Here is a 21977-nt window from a genome sequence, read left to right as displayed (position 1 = left end):
CTGTACATGCCTCAGTGCACAGAACAAAATGTATTCTGCGCATGAGGGGGAAAAATTAGATGGAACATTGCTCGCCACCCCTCATTCCTGCCTGCTCCCAATACGAGCATGTCCTGCAACTGTCTTAGCTTTTATGGCCCATGGTGTCCCTGCCAGCTGGAGAAGCCAGACATTTAGTGCATGGTGATGGGTTCAGCTGTCAGCTCTATTTTCAAGCCGCTGAACCTTGACTCCCTCGGAGACTTTTGCCTGCTTTCCTGAATCAGCAACGTCTCTCCAGAGTCACATCCAGCCTTTGCTCTTTCATGAGCATTTATTTTTCCTGACGTCTAAGCCACCCTCTGAAGGGAGCTCACCAGAATTTCACATCCCTCCAGAATCTCATAGGCCAGCCTTGTTAGTCAAGTTACTGATGTATGGACACTCAGGTCATCTTTCCTTCCCGAAGATGGGGGGCTGATACATCGGAGACTGCTGGCGCAATGTTGTAAAGGACACAAAGAACATTCTGTCAGAGAGAGATTCCTGTCCATTGTCAAGACGGGTGGTGAAGTGCAGAACTAGCCTTTCACATCATGGCAACTCCGAGATCCCAATGAGCTCAGCTCTGTCAATTCCCATCAGGAACAAGAGTCTTCCAAAGAACTTACAATCTAAACAGACAGGATAAATGAAGGAAGTTACATCTCCCTTATGTTACGGGTGGAGCACTGAAACACACATAGGTGAAGCAACTTGTCCAAGGACACAAAAGGAGTCTGTAGCAGAGCCCAGGACTAAACTTTGAATCCCAGCTTGTCTCTTAACCAGAAGACCAGATTTCCTGTCTGTGGATACTCAAAGCATTTTATAGCCCTGTGAATGAGGGGAATGTCCCACCTGGAAGATAGACAGAATTATCTCCCTTGAAAAGTGGGGAAACAAAGTCTGAAAAAAGTGACAGAGCCACATTTTTCACAGAAGGGTTCCATGTATCAGCAGTGTTTGCTTTGCCATTCCCTGGCAGCCCACAGACAGGGATCAATTCTACACAGCCTCTTCCATCTGCATCCCCACCCCTACAAACCCCTCATATTCTGTGCGTCCGGAGAGCATTTGCTGTGTCCTATTATGATAACGATCTGCTGTTGCCTAATGGCTGTGAAGCTAGATTTGCTAATGGCATTTGAATGAGTCATTTCGAGCAGCCAGGAAACAAGGGCAAAAGCAATTTGCCGGGAATGAGCTTTGTTCCTTCTATGAGAGGGGCCTTTTCCAGTGAGACTCGTGTTGCTGCATTTTGCTGGTTGCTTCCATTAAAAAATAGGAGTGAAAGCCCAGGAGCAAAGTCTATCTCTATTTTTATCCTCTCCTGGGATACCGAGCACACAGTGCCTGGGACAGCAGAGCAAGAAGTTCTTCAGATTCTGTCTCTTGCCATGGATATACTCAGAGGGAGGCAGGCGATCCTTGTTCATCCAAATTTCACCATTCACTTGTGGGGAATTTGTTGCCCAATGAGCAAAATAGATTTCCAAGGCTCCCCACAAATGGACAGTCCTCATTTCATGTGGTTCTCCCCATCCTTGTTATAAATGCCCAGAAACTACTGGAAATGCTACCGCACTCCACTGCATTAGAAGTGAAGCTAGATTCACGCTCAAGGCCAATGAGCAAAGGTCAATAGGGATGTCAAGAGAAAGTTGTTGATTCAGAACAGAGACCAGATGGGTCTCTGATTGGTCAAGACTGCAACGTTTTCCACCTGGCATTTGCCACTGTCAGAAGACAGGATAGTGGACTAGATGGACCTTTGGTCTGACCCAGAATAGCTGTTCCTATGTTGTCCTTATGTTAAGAATTGCTCTCCTAAAGGGACTGGAGCAGCAGAAGACCTGCTCATCAAAGCAACCTGTTGAGTCAGATCCTTAGAGACAGAAATCAGCTGAATTCACTGCCTGGGCATCCCCACATTTTAGTCCAACCCTGTTCATTAACAAACAGGTGGCCTTAGAGAGGAAAGTGCAAACTTTTTCAAAGCTCCGCTTCAGGTTTGCTGAACTGATGGATGTTCACATGGGTTCTTGGATTATTCCAAGGGACACACCAATCTCTACTAGAAGTAATAATGTAGAAAAGGCTGCTGTGTTCAATAAACATTTCTGCTCTGTCACTGGGAAAAGAGGAGATGATGCAGGCATATCAGATGATGATGAAATACTTAACCTTCTGCCAGGAACTAAAGACGATAATCAGCTGCAGCTACTGAAATTAAACATCCAACTTTCATCCAGTAAATTTTAGACAAGATCACCAAAGTGCTGTTTGAATAATCAGTATTGTTTTGATAAGTCTTAGAATGCTGGGGAAGTTCCAGAATCCTGGAAGAAAGCTATTGGTGTGCCAATATTTCAAAAGAATAGATAGGCTGACCTGGATAATTATAGGCTGATCAGTCTGACATAGCTCCCAGACAAACTAATGGAATGGCTGGTATGGGATTGGCTAAAACAGAATTAAAGGAGAGTACTGTAATTAATGCCAATCAAGATGCATTTATGGAAAATAGATCTTGTCAAACTAACTTGGATTCTTTCTTGATGAGATTACACATTTGGCCATAAAGCTGTGGATAGAATATACTTAGACTTCTGTAAGACATTTGACTCAGTGCCATGTGATGTTTTAATTAAGAAACTAGAATTTCACAAAATAAACCTGGCACATGTCAAATGGATTAAAAACTGGCTAAACGATAGGCCTCAAAGTGTTACTCTGTTGACCAGATGTATCTCCAGGGGCCCTGTGGTCTTAGCTCCAGGCTATTTCACATTGTTACCCATGCTGTGAATGAAAACAGAAAATCATTACTGATCAAGTTTGCGGAGGACACAAAGACTGGATACACAAGGAAGAGGGTGGGTCAGTTGTACATAGTGATCTAGATTGCCTGGTAAACTAGTCACAAGCAAATGAAATGCATTTACAGCTAAATGTGAAGTCATACATCTAGGAACTACGAATTCAGGTTGCACTTGAATGTGGGGGGACTCTATCTTGGAGAGCAGTGATTCTGAAAAGGACATGAGGGTCACAGTGGATACTCAGCTGAAAATGAGCTCCCATGGTGACCCTGCAGCCAAAAGGGTTAATGTGAATGTGGAGTGGCAGTGAGGAGATTGTATTACTCCTGTAACTGACACTGATACTCCTGCTGCTGGAATACTGCATCCTGTTCTGGCGATCACAGTTCAAGAAGAATGTTGACATGTCGGGAAGGGTTCAGAGAACAGCCACAAGAATGATTAAAGGATTGGAAAACCCGCCTTATAGTGACTGACTCAAGCCACTCAATCTCTTTAGTTTACAACAGGGAAGATTAAGGAATAATGTGCTCACCATCTCCAAGGGCATGTCTACACTAGGAAATTATTTCGAAACAACTACATTTGAAATAATAACTCTCAAAATAACAAAATCGAAATAGCGTGTCCCTACTATGGGGAAGCCTTGAAATTAGTCCGAGGCAGGCTCCATTAATGTGGATGCACTTCCTCAACTTAGAGCTGCAGGAAGGACTGGGGAGTAATTATTTTGTATTACGCTGGAGAGTAGTTATTTTGAAATACCAGCCGTGGAGAGTCCACACTACCGCTATTTCAAAATAAATATTTTGAAATAAGTATTATTCCCCTGAGGAAAGCAGGAGTACAGATTCCAAAATAACCAGCCCGTTATTTTGAAATAGGGGGCTTGGTAGTGTGGATGCTGCCCTTACTATTTTGAAATAGGGAGGTTATTTCAAAATAACTCCTTAGTGTAGACCAGGGCTAAGTGTCTAGGTGGGGAACAGAAATTTGATAATAGAGGGCCCCTCTCTCTAGCAGACTAAGGTGTAATAATTTCTCAGAGCTGAAAGTTGAAATGAGACACATTTAATCCTGGTCTATACAGCTAAAACACAAGTCTACCCAGCCACACTGTGCAGAGCCATGGTGGTTTTCACCCCCTGAGCATTGCAGCGAGGTCAGCCTCGCCCACCCTGTAACTTCTTCCATCAGCCTCTTGGAGAAAAACACCTTGGCTGTGTCTACACTGGCATGAATTTCCAGAAATGCTTAAAACAGAATAGTTTTTGTTATAAGTATTTCCGGAAAAAGAGCGTCTACACTGGCAGGCTGCTTTTCCGGAAAAGCCCTTTTTCCAGAAAAGCATCTATGGCCAATGTAGACGCGCTTTTCCGGAAAAGAGCCCCGATCGTCATTTTCGCGATCGGGGCTTTTTTCCGGAAAAGACTACTGGGCTGTCTACACTGGCCCTTTTCCGGAACAGTATTCCAGAATAAGGACTTATGCCTGAGCGGGAGCAGCGTAGCTTTTCCGGAATAGTGGCTGATTTTGTACAGTAGAGCGTTGTTGCTTTTCCGGAAATTCAAGGGCCAGTGTAGACAGCTCGCAGCTTATTCCGGAAAAGCGGCTGATTTTCCGGAATAAGTGGCCCAGTGTAGACACAGCCCTTCAGTGGGAATAGGAAGTGTCAAATGACAACACGACTGCAGCACAACTGCAGCTGTGCTGCTGGAGCCCTTGTTCGGCAGACACCCTCTGACTAGAAACGTGGCCCCCGGGGAGCAACATCCCAAACGGCAAGTTTAAAAAGAAGATGGGCCGTTTTTTCTAAAAGATCTGTTCTCAGGCAAAGGGGAATTAGCTAAGGGGCTATGTGGCACTGGGATTATGAGAGTGGTTCCTTCGGGCTTTATAAGCTAGGAAATAACATCTGAATAAAACACCTAGGGAGCAGATCAACCTGGGTATGTCTACACTACAAAGTTAATTAGAACTAACAGCCGTTAGTTCGAATTAACTTCGATAGGCGCTACACATACAAACCGCTAGTTCGAACTTAATTCGAACTAGCGGAGTGCTTAATTCGAACTAGGTAAACCTCATTCCACGAGGACTAACGCCTAGTTCGAATTAAGGGCTGTGTAGCCACTTAATTCGAACTAGTGGGAGGCTAGCCCTCCCCAGCTTGCCCTGGTGGCAACTCTGGGCACCACCAGGGAAACTCGTCTGCCCCCATCCCGGCCCCGGAGCCCTTAAAGGGGCACAGTCTGGCTACAGTGCCCGTGCCAGGTGCAAGCCTGCCAGCACCCAGCCAGCAGACCCTGCACCTGGCACGGCACAAGCCAGCCACCCGCTGCCACCCAGCCCTCCGCCTCTTCCTGGGACCAGGCTGGCAGCTCCCAGGAGCCTGCCTGGGGTCGTAAGAGGTGGGCGCCTGCCTGGTCTAGTGCAGAGATCGTGGACCTCATCCAGGTTTGGCCTCCAATGTGCACGACCTCCACACTAGGCACAGGAAAGTGGCCGTCTAGGGCAGGATAGCTGCCAGCCTGGCCACCAAAAGCCACATGCGAACCCAGGAGCTTAGAACATAAGAACATAAGAACGGCCGTACTGGGTCAGACCAAAGGTCCATCTAGCCCAGTAGCCCATCTGCTGACAGCGGCCAACACCAGCTACCCTAGAGGGGATGGACTGAAGACAATGACCAAGCTATTTGTCTTGTGCCATCCATCTCCAGCCTTCCACAAACGGAGGCCAGGGACACTGTTCCTACCCCCCGGCTAATAGCACTCCATGGACCCAACTTCCATGACTTTATCTAATTTCTCTTTAAACTCTGTTATAGTTCTAGCCTTCACAGCCTCCTGTGGCAAGGAGTTCCACAGGTTGACTATTTGCTATGTGAAGAAGAACTTCCTTTTATTAGTTTGAAGCCTGCAACCCATTCATTTCATTTGGTGTCCTCTAGTCTTTCTATTATGGGAAGAAATGAAGAACTTTTCTTTATGCACCCTCTCCACACCACTCATGATTTTATAGACCTCTATCATATCCCCGTTCAGACTCCTCTTTTCTAAGCTGAAAAGTCCCAGTCTTTTTAGCCTCTCTTCATATGCGACCTGTTCCAAACCCCTAATCATTTTAGTTGCCCTTTTCTGAACCCTTTCCAAGGCCAAAACATCTCTTTTGAGGTGAGGAGACCACATCTGTACACAGTACTGAAGATATGGCGTACCATAGTTTTATACTTCCCCTCCTCCTTCTTCTCCTGACTTCCCCCTTCCAGTGCCCTCCTCCCAGGTTTCCCCCTCACCTCTCCCACCCTCTCTCTTCCCCTCACCCACCTCCTTTTCCCAGTCTCCCCAGAGGTTAATCCCCCCCCCCCCCGCAGTTTTGTTAAATAAAGAGAGTTTCTATTTTTGATCACGTGTCCTTTATTTTTTACATCAGGAAGGGGGGCTAGGGAGGGGTAAGTGGAAGGAGGTGAGGGAGGACTGGGGTGGCTCTGCGGGCTCCTCGGGGTGGAAGCTCTCCTGCAGGGTCTCCTAGATCCTGACAGCCCCCCGATTGACACCCCCCCCCCCAGATGGCAGCCTGTGGCAAGTGCAGCCAGGCTGATGGCCGAGTGCTGTGATGTGCTGAGTGAGGGCACTCAGGGCAGTCCAAGACAGGACTGCTTTGCTGTCCCTCATCGAGTTAGACAAGCAAGCAGGGAACCTTGAGAACTGTCTGTCCGGGATAGGGGTCGGGTCCCTTTAAGCACAGCCCTCGGCTAGCCTGAGACAGCAGCTCCACGCTCTAAATCCTAATCCGATGCCCTGCCGGCACTGCTTCTGGCCAGCCTTAACCTCGGTTCAGGGTCCACTCAATGTGGACATGCTAGTTCGAATTAGCAAAACACTAATTCGAATTAGTTTTTAGGTCTAGTTAGTTAGTTCGAATTAGTGCTGTAGTGTAGACATATCCCCTGAAAGGAGCTGGCAAGACTCTTATAATTAAAACAAACCTACAAAATCCATGATAACCTCTCATGAAGATTGTACTTTAGTTGTTTAATATGACCTCAGTGGTCACCTGATCAGCACACTACAAACTGCTCTTGAGATCTCGAGCGCTGGTCTGAGACCCCCAGGAAACAACATTTTTATTTCCCAGACCTTCTGCAGGCTTCCCCAGGAGCTCTTCATATCTCAGTTTCCCCACTGGCAAAATGCGGATGATGATTTTGTGTTACTTACTGAGGGGGCTGAGGAGATGTCACTCAGTAGTATTTGCCAAGCTACCCCCTGATGGAAAGTGCTAGAAGACATTTCTGTGACCACTGTCTATCATGCTGACCCGTGTTGTCTCTTTCCTTACATATCTGTATGTTTCCTTCTGCTGTCTCTTGTTGCTCATTCCAATGGGAAGTTCTTTACAGCTGGTTCTGTGTGTGCTGTGTTTGTGCAGCGCCTAGCTTGGCACAATGGGGTCCTGGCCAACAGGGCCAGTCCTAACCAATTGGCAGCCCCAAGCGACCTCCCAGCTCGCCTGTAGGGATGCCAGATGGTTTAAAAAAAAATACCAAACAAAAATGTGTCAAGCAAAAACAAACAAACAAAAAATGCCAGGGAAAATTTGTTGAGCAAGAAAAAAAAAAAGGTCGGAGAGTAACCAGGGAAACCTGGGGGAAGGATTCAGGAGGTCGGGCCAAAATGTGGTCACCCTTAACACACCCCTAACACCTTCAGCCCACCCCTAACACCTACTCTTCAGCCCACCCCTAACACCTACTCTTCAGCCCACCCCTAACACCTGCTCTGTCGGTGGCCCCTTGAAAATGATGGCCCCGGGCAACCGCCGAGCTTGCCTGCCCCTATGATTGGCCCTGCTGGCCAATGCCTGAGGCTACTAGATACTACAATAACACAAGAAGTAAATAGCAAAACAACTTGTGCCATGTCAGACAGTAAGGCCTACTCACATCCAAGTGTGTTCTTTTTGTTGCTAAACCAGTCTGAGCTGCAGAGGCAAACCATTTAAGATGTGTAGGGCTCCATGCGGCTCACATTCCAGCCAGGCACTGTCCGCCCCAAACAAGAGCTATTAAGCCTCTGTTTTCAATCAGAAGAAATTCAAATAATTTGGCAGATTTACCAAGCAATCATTCAGGAAGACTTTGGTCTGCCTGGCAGGAATGAACTAATTAGTCAGGCTCACTGCATAGCTGGTGCTCGCTTAATTATGAAAGTACTGTCAGTAAGCAATGTGATTCAGACAGTCCATTTCTCAGCTCTCCTGTAATACAGGAAAGAACCCTGATATCTGTATCTCCGCATTAAGGTTAATGGCATCTGACAGGTCCATGCCGACACACCTTCCACTGTAAATTAATAACACATCTTCTATAAGAGCTAAGCTTCCCAAGATGCTCGCTTTCCTCATGCCTGCTTCTGGCAAATGCTAATGCCAGCTCACTGCAAGAAAAAGGCCCTTTGATTATAAGTGTCCTATAGATTTGCAACAGCGTTAACGTCTCAGGACAGTTGCCAAGAGAGACATGCCAATGCTGCAATTTTAATGGAGAGCATTTCACTGCTCCCAACAGAAGACCCAAATAAGCTCAAGCTTGCTGCGGACTTAGCTGTTGACAACCAGTTTGGGACACACCAAAACAAGCCAAGAAGAAGGAGCCAGCTGGGGAAAAATCAGGCCTTGCCTGAAAGCACAATGAGAGGTAAGCTAGTGCAGGGCGTTAGGCACTGGACCGTCTCTGCTGCTGACCTGAGCATGTCTCGCAGGGCTATCCTTAGGCTGCATGGAGTCCTGTGCAGTTCTATTAAACTGCTGCCCCTGCGCCCAACAGCAGTCGGGGTGATAACGATTTTTTGGAGATGTGATTTTATAATCTTCAGCAGCACACCAATGAAATATTTTTTAAGCAAATCTTAAACAGAGCTCCTGTTGACGCACAGAGTAAATTCAGAAACCGGGCTTAGCCCATGCCTGTAAAATGGCTTCATCACCACTTGCAAGGCTCATTCACAGGCTCGGTCTTCTAATGGGTCTGGCAGGCTTTTTCCCTTGTAAGTGAAATAGACCCTCTCTGGAGGAAGCAGAGTCACAGAACAGGGACAGGAAGAAGAAGGTTTCATCTGAAGAAAAATGTAACGAATAGTCTAGCAGCACCTTAGAGACTACCAAAATATGTAGATAGTATCATGAGCTTTTGTGGGTACAACCCACTTCTTCAGATGAATGGAGTATAAAAAGTCCAGATCCAAGAATAAATAGGGTAAAGTTGGGGGGAAGCAAGGGGAAAAAATCATGAATTAGAGTGTTCAAATTATAAGAAGCTGGTAGAGAAGGTGCAAATTGTTCTTAAGTACCATTGTTACTGGTTACGGTCATCAGGATGTGGAAGGTAGTGTGCTAACCAGGTAATGTTTTTATTCATACTTTTTTTTATGGCTCCCTTCCACATACTAATGACTTAACCAACTAACAATGAGTACTTACGAACAATTTGCACCTTCTCCATCAACTTCTTGTAACCCCCTGGTCACCAACCAGTAGGTTGCAATCTACAGGTAGATCTCAGGGGCTCCGAGAGTAGCTCTTGAGCCCTCTCTGAACTGCGCAGCTGCGCAGTGCATTTACATTAGATTTCCTCATGTAATGTAGGCGGGGCTTCAAGGAAGGAGTGGGGCAGTAGATCTTCGCCTGTTCTGAGACTTAAAATGTGATCTTGGGTGTAAAAAGGTTGGAGACCACTGTTGTAACCTGAACATTCTAATTCATGACTTTTTCCCCTTGCTTCCACCCCATTCCCTATTTATTCTTGTATCTGGACTTTTTTTTACTCCATTCATCTGAAGAAGGGGGTTGTTCCCACGAAAACTCAAGATACTATCTACATATTTTTTAGGCTCTAAGATGTTGCAAGACTATTTATTATTTTTTACAGGACAGGAATAGGCAGATGGGTGGACATTAAGACCCAGTGGTGCCTGGCATTTTCAGGTGACCTAGGCAGCTGTGTATTCTGTATCTGGGGAAGGATGGTTCTGAAGTCTCTGTGACAATTGTCTGCCTGGCATAAGATGCATTAGAGATCATTCCATGCTTGTGCTAAAATCATGACCCTTTCCTCCTCTCATATAATTCTGGAGCTCAGACCAAAAGGGAGCTCAAGACCAAGATAACCTCAGCTAACCTTGTCTATATCACAGGCCACCAACGTTCCCTCCACACCTGCATATTAACTCGAACACCCAAAATGAGACCAAAGTATCATTACCCTCTGATTGCTGCTGCTACAACTGCCCCATGGTACTTGCTATTAACATAGTATCTTGTTCACCTGTAGTCCAAACCCTAAGGTTTCCCAGTGCCTGGATCTACATGTGAGCCACGTACAGCCTTTGTATCTTTGTAAAGGTTCATTTCAAGAAAAAAAATCTGGCATGTAGTTCATCACAGAAAGTGCTTGGCCTCGAGTTTTCTTCTTTCCGTTATTTGTTGCTAAATTATGCCAGTGGAGTCAATCAATCCTTATTAAAATGATTGTGGCAAGACCCCAGTTGGAGTAATTTGACGGCTACTGCACACTTTACCATCACAACAACCCCATTCTTGGCAGTTTCTGCCATGGAGTGTCAGAAGAAAGGCTGAAAACGGGGCGGGGAGGGGGGGAAGGTAATTATTGTGTAACTTAACGGGAAGCCAAAGGAGTGCCATTAAGAGAGAGGGAGCAAGCATTTGTTAGGAGTAGAATGGAATGGAAGTTCATTCACTCCTTTCTGGAGTCTGTGTATATTCTTCATCTCCTAGAGGAATAACAAGTGTCCATGTTTGATTCTGATATCCACCCACACCTCTGTGGGCATCATTTCTACAGGACAAATGGAATATGACATTCCTAATCCAAAAGTTTCTCCCTTCTTCCAGGATGAGGAGGAATTAAAGGCCCGATGTCCAGATTCTGGACATATTTTCGCATCATATTAAATAGAATGACTCCACACAAGTTACTCTGGCACAACAGGGCTCAAAATCGGGCACCTCCTTATTTCTCTTCTTGAAGAGTGACAACCAGTGGTGACCTGCTCAATCCATCACCCTTTCCAGACTCCTGAACGATACAGGAGAATAACAACGCTTTACTCTTCTATGGCGCTCTTCCTCCGTGGGTCTCCAAGCACTTTACAAAGGAAGGTAAATATAATTAATCCTAGTTTACTGATGGGAAGCAGAGTTTAAGAGATTTGCCTGAGGTCACATCGGCGTGTCAGTGCCACGAACATAACCTTGGTGCATTGTTCCACAAGATTAAGGGGGGGCTGGAGGAAAGGCAGTGAGGGGCAGAGACTCATTTCTGAACAGGTGAGTGCAATTCCACCATCTCTTTTCCAGCTGTCAGACAGTCGTTCATCTCAGCTAGGCACAGGGACTAGGATTTTCTGATAGCTGGATTTAGCGTTGAAGGGGATGGAGAAGTGTAATGGATTCAGTATTGAATTTTTCCCTCTCCTGTCTTGCTCCAGATGCAGCAGCCATCTTCTGAATAATTCCCCTCATAATATACAACAGCCCCCAACAGCGATGTGCCATGATTGTCTCTGGCCTTGCCATCTATTTTTGTCAAGGTGGGCCTGTGGCTACCAGGGGGCCCTTGGCAAGGTTGGGTCTGGAGGTGGGGGGTCTGACTCCATGACCCCAGAAGGGGCAGGGCCTCAGGTGGAAGGGTGGAGCCTGGGCCAGCCCAGCCTGGAGCACTGCAGGGAGCACAGGATGCCAGTCCCTAGGCAACCGCATCACGTTCCATGGCAAGTTAAAGGGCTAGGAGTTCGGGCTGCTGCCGTTGCTGCAGTAGCAGCCAGAAGCCCAGGACAACTGTCCTCTTTGCCCTTCCCCTCCCAATGGCAGGCCTGGTAACACATTGCCCTGGGTCATAATCAAATCCCTCTCCTCTGTTCCCTCGTTTAGGACTGAATGTTGCTCATCACTCGTACAAGGAATGTGGGGGGAGGCAAAGCGTGGAAAAGCGAAAGAGGCCAGGCACAGTTCATGGGACGAATGTAAAGTTTTCCTTCCTTGAGAGCAGGAAGATACAGAATGGCTGCCTGAAGTAGCCCTACAGTTACTGTATTGTGCCCCACGGGAACTAGAGGTGCGGAGCCTAAAGCCAAGCTAGGCATGGATGTTGCCCGGTCACAGTTCACTCTAACTGCAAGAGAGGGCTTCCCCTGTTTCACAAAGGATTATGGGGACTTGTATGGCCACCTAGAGGGCATAATGTGTGCCACACTTCCCGCCACAAGCCTTCCCACAACAGGCCCTCAGACGGGAGTGAGGACAAAGGGGGCAGTTGTCCTGGCCCCCGACCATTCAAAGTCAGCAGCAGTGACCAGAGTCCCAGGACCTTTAAATAGCCACCACAAAGCCCCGCTGTATGTGCTGTGCAGCTCTGGGGGCCAGAAGGGGGAGCATGCTGTGCTACAGATGGCACTGAGGGCAGGCTGGCACCGGCACCACCCCTTCCACCCAAGGCACCACCCCTTCCAGGGACACAGAGCTGGGGGCCCATGGTGGCTGTTGGCTCCACTCACCCTCAAATAAACCCCAGTTGTAACACGGCCATGAATTTCTCAGAAAACAATCACAGGTAAGAGAGCAGCCCGGCCCCCCCCGGGCCTGGTCTGCCCCTCAAGAGCTGCCCTCTCGTCACTTAAATCCTCCGCGCAAGAGGTGCTGAAGCTCTTGCTGGAGAGCTGAGCCCTTCACTGTTTGGGAGGTCCGGTGCCTCTGAACATTGCAGGGAGGCATCAGAACCCAAGCCAAGCTCCCAAAACAGTGAGGTGCATTGGATGCCCAGCCTGCTTGCTTTGGGCTACCGGCGTCAGCATGAGACCAGGAGAGCGCAGCGTTCCAGCTGACAGGGTCACCCAGGATGAAATGCAGCCTAGTGCAAAGGGCCATTCATTATGTGCATTCCACCCCAAAGAGGGGGGGGGGCGGACATAGCTCTGAGAAATGCAAATGCTTCCAGCCAAGCCCTTTCCCTGTTTCCATGTTACACCTTCCAATTCATGTACATGAACTGCTTCAATTTCCAACAGCAGCGTGGTTATTACTTACATCTCCTTGCAGACTCCTGGGCCAGCTCCAACCGGTAAATGGAGAGACGGTTCACACCTCCACAGATGTTGCTCTTCTCTCCCTTGCACTCCATGTTACATTCGGACTCACTCACATTTAAGGCCTGGATTTTGTGTCCACAGTAACATTCTGCACCGAACTCCAACCCGGCATACAAATAGCCCCTGGAGGTAAAAACCACAGTCAGAGCAACCGCTCTTGCACAGTGAAACAACAGGCACAGGAGGAAAAGTACACCTGCCTTGCTCCATGGAAGTCAGTACAAGTTGAACCTCTCTAGTCCAACACTCTGGTCCAGCCACATCCATCATCCAGCATGGTTTTATGTAGCTAGATGTCCACTTGTCATGGGTGTGGCCAAGTTTCCCACAGTCTCATAAAATTTGTTTACAACCACCAGTCCTGGCTCTCTGTTCTGTGCTGTTCTCTAGCTCTAGTTTACCCCTAACTGTCTCCTACACACCCTGTGAGCAGTGGAAGTATTGGTAATGCTGCTACACAATATTGACCTCCCATGGTCCGACATATTCTCTGGTTTGGCACCGGTCAGGTACCGAGGGTGCTGCCCTAGAGAGGTTCAACCTCTAGAGCTAGGTTAGTTTTCATCACCTGAGTTCTTGCACTGCAAGAGGGGACTGTTTAAACACCTAAAGAGATGAGTGGTTGGTGAGCAATTCAAGGCGCTGGACCTGCCAGTGCTGCCCAGTATGGGACGTGTTTAATCTGGAAAGGGCTGAGCATACTCAGAGCCTGTCGTGTGAGACAGACATGGTCGGAAAAGTCCCTTCTGCATAAACTATAGGAAACATTCTCCTCTCAACTCCACACTGTGGCAACAGCTACACTATGAGTTTTGCCAAAAGAGGCAATTCAAATGAAATGCGGATTAGCTTTTTCTCATGCTTCATTCGCATAATCTCTTTCAGTCCATTTTTGCGCAAGGGGTTTTTGAGCAAAAACAAGCAGTGTGGCTGTGGCCATTTTGTGCAAAAACCTCTTTTCGCACAAGATCCTTACGCCTGTCCCAGAGAGGCATAAGGATCTTGTGCAAAAAGGGTATTTTGCGCAAAACAGACACGTCTACAATTGCTTGTTTTTGTGCAAAAACCCCTTGCGCAAAAATGGGCAGAAAGAGATTATGCAAATGAAGCATTAGAAAATGCTAATCCACGTTTAATTTGCATTGCCTCTTTCAGCAAATTTATAGTATAGACAAAGCCTCTGGGTGCAACTCTGATCCCCTGCTCTTGCTAACAGCTGAATCCTGAGCAGTAATGACCTCTCCCACTCATAGTAGCAGGTTTCAAGATTTGGCCCTGCATGTGCAAATTTCCCACTGCTCTCCACAGCAACCCTGTTTGTTCATGGAGAGCAGAATCTGACAGGAGGGCTGGCATGTGAGGCTGCAAGGAGAATTTTGCTCAGGAGCTGGTGGATTTTCTTCTCTTCCTGGGGGCTGTTCCCATTTGGCTGTGTCTACATTGGCACCCTTTTCCGGAAAAGTGATGCTAATGAGACCAGTCGGAATTGCAAATGCCGCAGGGAATTTAAATATCCCCCGCGGCATTTGCATGAACATGGCTGCCGCTTTTTTCCGGCTTGAGGTTTTGCCGGAGAAAAGCGCCAGTTTAGACGGGATCTTGCGGAAAATAAAGCCTTTTCTGGAAGATCCCTTATTCCTACTTGAAAGAACAAGTCACTTGAAAGTAGGAATAAGGGATCTTCCGGAAAAGGGTTTATTTTCCGCAAGATCCCGTCTAGACTGGCGCTTTTCTCCTGCAAAACCCCGAGCCGGAAAAAAGCGACAGCCATGTTCATGCAAATGTCGCGGGGGATATTTAAATCCCCCACGGCATTTGCAATTCCGACTGGTCTCATTAGCATCCCTTTTCCGGAAGAGGGTGCCAATGTAGACACAGCCATTTCAGTCCTCTTCCCTGGCACAGACCATGGCGGGAAGAGAAATGGGCTAAGCAGAGGCACATCCCATTCTCGGTGGCACAGGGGAGCCCACTGCCATGGCAGGTCTAAGCTTTTCAAATCAAGAGGAGCTACACTCAAAATAAGCGATGCAAAACCAGCTCCATATTTGGAAAACCTCTATTAAGGTCAGTTTGACTTTGCTAAAGCCTGGTCTGAACCTCTATGATTCCAATGGGTTGGAACTTGTGGGTCAGGCCCTCAAAATTGAGCAACTGGTGCTGAGAAGAATGCATCGGTAATCCGTACCAGGATGCCCCAAATCACATCTGTTAACTCAGGCATCCAGATTGTACCAGGTGACCCATTTAAACTGACCAGAGCACTACTTATCCAATATTCAGAGACACCTGGCATGGTTCTGATCTCAGTGCCGCAAAGCAAATCAGGCGTAATTCCTTCAAAGAAACAGAGTCACACCAGTATAAGGTGGGTGTGAGATCAGAATTAAGCTCATTGAATCAGAATTAGACCAGCCTGGAATCCATTGGTTGACTGTTGTGTCAGTTAAGCCACTATCCAGGCTAACGAACTAAGAATATAAGAAAGGCCACATTAGATCAGACAAATGTTCCAATGAGACCCGTAGCCAATGGCCAATGACAGGTGATTCTGAGGCAGTCATGGGCAACCTAGGCCAGTGAGTTGGTCACATGAGTGGCCCTCCTTCATCTCACGGGGCCACAAGACTGTTGCAACCAAGACTGTCTTTTCAGATAGGGTACTTTTGCTCACTGAGCTTGTGCACCTAGACTTTGGGAGTGGACGACAGAACTTGTAATTGGATGCAGAGTGGAGCACACGGTCAGTGCTGTGTGCAGTCAGCCTGCACCTCACTTCACGTGCCCTTGTTTTACGTGTGTGTGACTTTAGGGAAAAAAATCTAAGTGGACGGAAACCAGTGGAATCTGGCAACCCTGCTAACAGTAAACAAAAAGCCTTGTGGGTCACCTGCAGAAGGCCCACAGGCTGCAGGTTGCCTACCACTGTTCTGAGGGAATGGACACATCAGGACAATAATCAAGTGATCCATCCCCGGGGTCTGGTCCCAGCTTATGGCATTACCTGGATTCTGCTGTATTTAGAATTCTCTATAACAATTCAGCAACTCAAGAGTCAATCTAAATTGCTCCCAAGTACTGGGCACAATGGGAGACCAGCTTGCTGCCAGCCACTGGAAGATTCCTGTTACCCTAGCAGTCACGTTACTGCCAACGTTCTCTCAGCAAGAATGTTTTTGATTTTTTGTATGTGTGTGTCCATCGCTGATGATTTATTAGACACAAGCTGGAAGTAGCATCACTTTAAAAGAAAAAGTGCTTAGTGCGTGTTATAGATCATAAAGCAACAGACAAGCAACATTACTTACAGGCAAAAAGGACATTATGTGTGTTTCAGGTGAAATAAAATGTGGTGGAGACTTTACAGGGCTTCCGAGTTGGAAAGGGTCACTCCTTGATGCAGATTGGATTTGAAAAGAGAAGATTGCAACATTGCCTGAACCAGATGTGGGCTTGAAAAGTGAAAGTGGAGATGAACCCCCAACACCTTGCATTTGGAGATCCAAGGGACAGAGCTTTCTACAAAAAAATTGATTAGCAAGAGTGGTGACCTGGGTTCTCCAGGAAGATATCACTCATGTATTAAGTCTGTGGAGGAAGAGAAACCCACAGGGCAAACTCTCTGATAATTGTATTACTAGTAGTTATTGAATAGCAATGGTGAGCAAAATGCTGTAAACATCTGAGAGGAGAGAAGACATCCACATCAGAGAGCTTACAATCAAAATAATCTTGGGGTGTATTGTGTGGCAACTAGGGATGTGAATTGTTAACTGGTTACCCAGTTGACTGGTGCCTGGCCAGCCAAACCCACAGTGTCATGCCTCGTGTTGGTTAATTGGTTAAACATATAGTTTAACCGGTTAACGTTTTAAACAGGATTTTACATCCCTAGTGGCTACTCAATCAAGAGACAGGCTTTCATGTGTCCAGTCCCACTGGGTTCTGAGCACTCAGCCGGTAGCTGCGCATGTACAAAATTGCATGCACAGGAACTTGCAGTTGTATTTGTCGTCTGCAAATACCTGTGCACATACCCATGTTGCAGGGATCTTTTCAATTGTCTAGTGGCTCCCCGGGTGTAAATCTTAGCATTTTCAACTGCAAACCCAATAGGAGGTACAGGTCCATGGCTTTATCCCTGCCGCTCCGGTCTAGTTTGGATCAAGGAGTGATAATCCCGTTCCTATCCTGCCTCCCGCCCTGCTCCTGCGACCTTTGCAAGGAAAGATTGTAGGCAGGAGCCAGCAAGGATCAGTGAGGAGGATTCCATTGCCTGTATGAATGGCCGTGCTAATGGAAAAGCTTAAGGATGTCACAGCAGGCCCCAGGTGCTGCGCTTTGGCTGCTCGACTTCCCGGAAGACATAGTAGCGATAATATCTCTAAGAGGAGGGATGATCTAGCAATACACAGACTCTGTCCAGTGCATGTCAAAGGCTTGGCAGAAGGAGCTGCTGGGTAGAGCGCTGACATACCGGGGATCTGGAATGTGGAGAAGCAGCAAATTGTTTCCAAATTCCCTTTGTCACTCAGTGTAAATTCATCCTCCCAACTTTATGTTCAGACAGGAACCGAGACATCCGGCAGAGCTGCCAGCCTGCACAGGCCCCTAGGCAAGGTGGGAGGAGGGATGGCTCTGTGCTCTCAGAACAGGCAGGGCTTCAGGTGGAAGGGGCAGGGCCGGAGCAGTCATCCCTCAACACGGTTCAGAGCACAGTGCATCCTCCTTCCCAGCTCTCAGAGCCTAACGGAGCATGCAACATGGTGCTTCAAAAGTAATTTAAAGGGCTGGGACCCTGGAAAATCTGATTTCCATGAGAGTTAGTGTCTTCCTCTCTGCATCCTTAGGTGCTTCCTAAATTCCTTTAAAAATCTGCCCCTTAAGATATCCAGGCCTAAATTGCCATCTGTGAAATGGAGCAAGTGGCACATCCTTATCTCACCTGGGAGGATAAATACGTTTGTGAGATGTGCAGATACTGCGGTAATTGAGGCAACCAGTGGTGAAAGTCAGGCAGTGGTCCCAGTGTGCTACGCTGGTAAGAAGGAGCTGGCCAGCTGGGGAGGCGGTTCCCAGGGCCCTCCTGCAGACTGCCACACTAAGCAGCAGGCACCCAGGCAGGTGACAGTGATCAGTTAGGAATTCCCCCACCCCCAATATGGGGCTGCCCCAGTCCCACGTCACCCTCCTTCAGGGCACCATTAGGAAGGTTGAAGTGTCCCCCACCCCGAGATTCAGTACCAGGAAGCTGCTGGCTGATCCCTTCTCATCAGGGAGCGAGGGGAAAGTGCACAGTTTGCTGCAGTCCTCCCTCTGGCTGGGGAGTGCAGGGGGCCGGCGAGCTGTGCACTTTGCTCTCACTCCCATTCAGTGATGGGAAGGGGAAGAACAAGCAGGCTCCTGATACGGGTCTCAGTGGGGGGGCGTCAGCCCCCCCCCCAACCCCCGCCTACCTCTCCTTAACACACACCAACCCTCAGCCCGGATTCCTGCACCCCTCCACATCTCCATCCCCTATACCCTGTCATACCCCAGCCCCCTCTCTTCAGCCTCCCCAGCACTCCACCCTATATTGACATTTCTTACATGTATTGTCGGGTCACAAGCTCCCCCCCCCCCCCACTTCCTCTCCTGAGCCCCCAAGTGGGGTTGAAATACCACTGTACCAGTAAGACATTTAAGTTATTTTCTGCCCTGGCAGCAACAGAAGTACATTATATGTCTGGGATGCTGCATGGGGCAGAAGGGTTTTTCCAGGCAACATATAATACCAGTTCTCAGCCTTTCATTCTTCTGGAGATCACCGTATTTTCCCTACCATTTCCTCAAAGCAGAAAGGGTTGTGGGGTGCGCGACCATTATCTCTATTAAAAGGCAACACCAGGCGGCTTGGAAAGATGTCAGCTTTCTCACACAAAACCATGTAACTAGCCTGCGTCCCTTTTTATTTCATGATGGTGAGTTGCAGATTCGCCCCTGGTGCAGTTGTTGCATGACAATTGGGCTGTGTCTACACTGGGCCACTTATTCTGGAAAATCAGCCACTTTTCCGGAATAAGCTGCAAGCTGTCTACATTGGCCCCTTGAATTTCCGGAAAAGCACTGACGATCTACTGTAAAATTGTCAGTGTTTTTCCGGAAAAACTATGCTGCTCCCACTCGGGCAAAAGTCCTTTTTCCGAAAACTGTTCCGGAAAAGGGCCAGTGTAGACAGCACAGTAGTCTTTTCCGGAAAAAAGCCCCGATCGCGAAAATGACGCTTTTCCGGAAAAAGGGCTTTTCCAGAAAAGCATCCTGCCAATGTAGATGCTCTTTTTCTGGAAATACTTATAACGGAAAACTGTTCTGTTTTAAGCATTTCCGGAAAAGGGTGCCAGTGTAGATGTAGCCTTGGTGTGCCATTGGGTTCTCTTGCTATAGTGCTGTGTAAAGGGCACTGCAATGCTATCCTCTGGATTGAGGACGTGGAATTAAAGTCCCTGCTGCACTGTGTAAATTTCATCCAAAGGAAATAAGCATAAAACCACGATAGTTTGGGGCATCTTAACAATGAGCTCTGGTTTGGTGAACTCAGCAGCAATATTTATCCGTTTATTCCAGGCTCCACCATGGGCCATATTCCCTGCTGGTGTAAATGGATGGCATGCAGGGAACCATTCCAATCTCCCAGCAATGAATTTGGCCTGCTGTTGGGGTGATGTTCAGCAAAGGATGTTCAGCAGGTTCCCCTCTAATCAGGACCTAATTATCATCCCAAATGAGAAACGTCAAATGCCCCAGCTTTTTCCCTGGGGAAAAAAATAGAATCTTTTAACATATCCCTGGGAGGAGTGGGGAAGCAGGAGGGTGGGGGGGACAGAAGAAAAATGGCCAAGAAACTGGAGTGCTTGAGCGGACAAGAGTGGAAACACGGCTGATGGGTTGAAATTAATGAAGACTCTGTGTTCATTTACCACCCTACCGTTCGGCACAGTTGTCCTGGCAACGGAACACTGTCATCTTTTTGTAGTCAAAGAAGGACACGCCACGCAGCGCCCGTCGGCGAGTGTTGTCCACATAGCAGCCAATGTATTTTGCTGGGGAAAAGAAAGAGAAGAAGAATTCAGCTTGTTAAGATACTCCCAATGTCTGCGTCACTAGCTTTTCCCTCTCTCTCCAAACCCAAGCCTCTGCCTAACATTATTTTTCACCTCTTCCACATGAGTTAGTTCAGCTGGCCTAGAAATGCAAGTCAGAGGTTGGGAGACGGAATCCATCAGCAAAGCACCCATGTAGGTGCAAGGAATGAATACACAGGCAAAAAAAGCATGCTCCAAAAGGAAACAGGAAGCAAAATGAGTTTCTCAGAGCCCTAGGAGGCCAGAAGCTTAACTCATTCACTTGTTTAGCTCCAGTCATTGCAAATGAACCATCCCTAAAAATATCACCCATAAATCACTGTGAGTGTCTACTCTCTTCAGCAGCAACAGCTCTGGGGCAGCATTGCAAAGGAAGAGGGAAAAGAAGAGTTGAATTAGGGACATGTATAGTGCTTGGGAAATTGAGAGGCTGTGAATGCAGGCTAGAAACATAGCCTGGACAGGGCCCAATTCACTGCTGCATTACTCCTATGCCACAGCGGTGTCACTCCATGACAAGTAGCACCAAGCCAGCAGTGCAGTTGCAGCTTCTCTGCTGGATGCTGGTAGGGGCACCAACCAGCTTCTGATACACACAGAATCCAGCTACTCGCTGGGCAATCCAGAGATGGGCGGGGAAGCGGAGGTGCTAAACATCACAAGCCCCATGTTGCTGTCAGCTCTCCATGCCTTCCCACCCCGTCTTCCCACAACCATTGACACAGGCAATGTCCAGTCTGCAGGCCTGAGCCAGAACCCTGGGATTCAGTGGAAAGATTTGCTTTGACTTCAGTGGGCTTTTGGAGTGGTATTACATCATGATTAGGACATAATGTGATGGGGGGCCAAATTGTTATTGCTCCAGGAGGCAGAATAATTCTCCAAACAGTTCCGTGTGGTTGGGGAACACCCTCTGCACCTTCTCCTAGCATGCACTCCCCTCTCCACAGACATGGCCACACTAGGCCCCCAAAGCCTTCTCCTTGCTTACAGGAGTGCAGGAAACATGACTGTAGCTGCTGCTAATAAGCCAGGAGTACACTGTAGGATGACTTTTTATCTCTCCCCTACACACACGCACACCCATCCTGGACCAACTGACCAACCCTATCTGGGTTTAAACAGAGTTGATTCTATTGTTAATGGGGTGACGGGCACTAACCCAAGATGTGCAGTGCAACCCACATACACTTTCTGGTGGCACTTTAGACCATGTAGTGGCACTTAAACCACTTTCAGAGAGTGAGAAGAATGGATTTCTTCTTCAGAAGCTCAGCTGAGAGTCAGCTGCTTTTTAGCTCAGACCATGCAGACTTATGCATTAAGCTCCAAAGGTTCCAGGTTCAGTTTCCCCCTCTCCGCATCACAAGTGGGGGCTCTTCCAGGTTTCAACTGGGTCTCTGGAGTTCAGGACACGCTTCCTCAGCTAGGGGAAGTCTATAACCCACACACCTATTGGGTGTGGGTCACTGTCCCACGGAGTGGCACTTAGCCCACTTACTGAGAGAGATAAGAGTGAGTTTGCCCTACAGTCAGCTGGCATTCAGCGCAAGTAGTCAAAATTCACACACCAAGCTCCAGAAGTTCCAGGTTCAATTCTGCCTGTTGGACTTACAGCAGCAGACAGAATGACTTGCAGGCATTGCCCTTTAACACCCATTAGCTTCTCTTTCCAAATGGTCTGTAGGTGTCTTTGATGTTTTGGGGACAAGGTTCCCTTTTCAGCGTCTGAATACCAACCTCAGCTGCTTCCTCTACCTTTGTTCAGCGTTTGCTCTCCCCACCTTCGCTCTCAACACTCAGCTCCTGGGAGAAGAGTACACAAAGGGCTCTGGACTGGCAGGCTC

General features: G+C 47.8%; 1 protein-coding gene across 3 annotated transcripts in view; it reads right to left on the bottom strand.

Annotated features, from left to right (window-relative positions):
- Window positions 1-21977, bottom strand: part of WSCD2 (WSC domain sialate O sulfotransferase 2) — a 221757-nt gene that overhangs the window by 73615 nt on the left and 126165 nt on the right. For all 3 annotated transcript variants that reach the window (XM_075898761.2, XM_014572916.4, XM_089775177.1), the window contains 2 exons: window positions 19974-20088; window positions 12948-13132 (listed from right to left, as the gene is read on the bottom strand). In XM_075898761.2, coding sequence (XP_075754876.2) covers window positions 12948-13132; window positions 19974-20088 — 300 coding nt within the window. The remainder of the gene's footprint in view (window positions 1-12947; window positions 13133-19973; window positions 20089-21977) is intronic.

Source organism: Pelodiscus sinensis, chromosome Z, assembly GCF_052426305.1.
Source record: "Pelodiscus sinensis isolate ZL-2025 chromosome Z, ASM5242630v1, whole genome shotgun sequence".
Lineage (NCBI taxonomy): Eukaryota > Metazoa > Chordata > Testudines > Trionychidae > Pelodiscus > Pelodiscus sinensis.
Note: the sequence above shows the minus strand (reverse complement) of the source record. Positions and strands in the feature narration are given on the sequence as shown.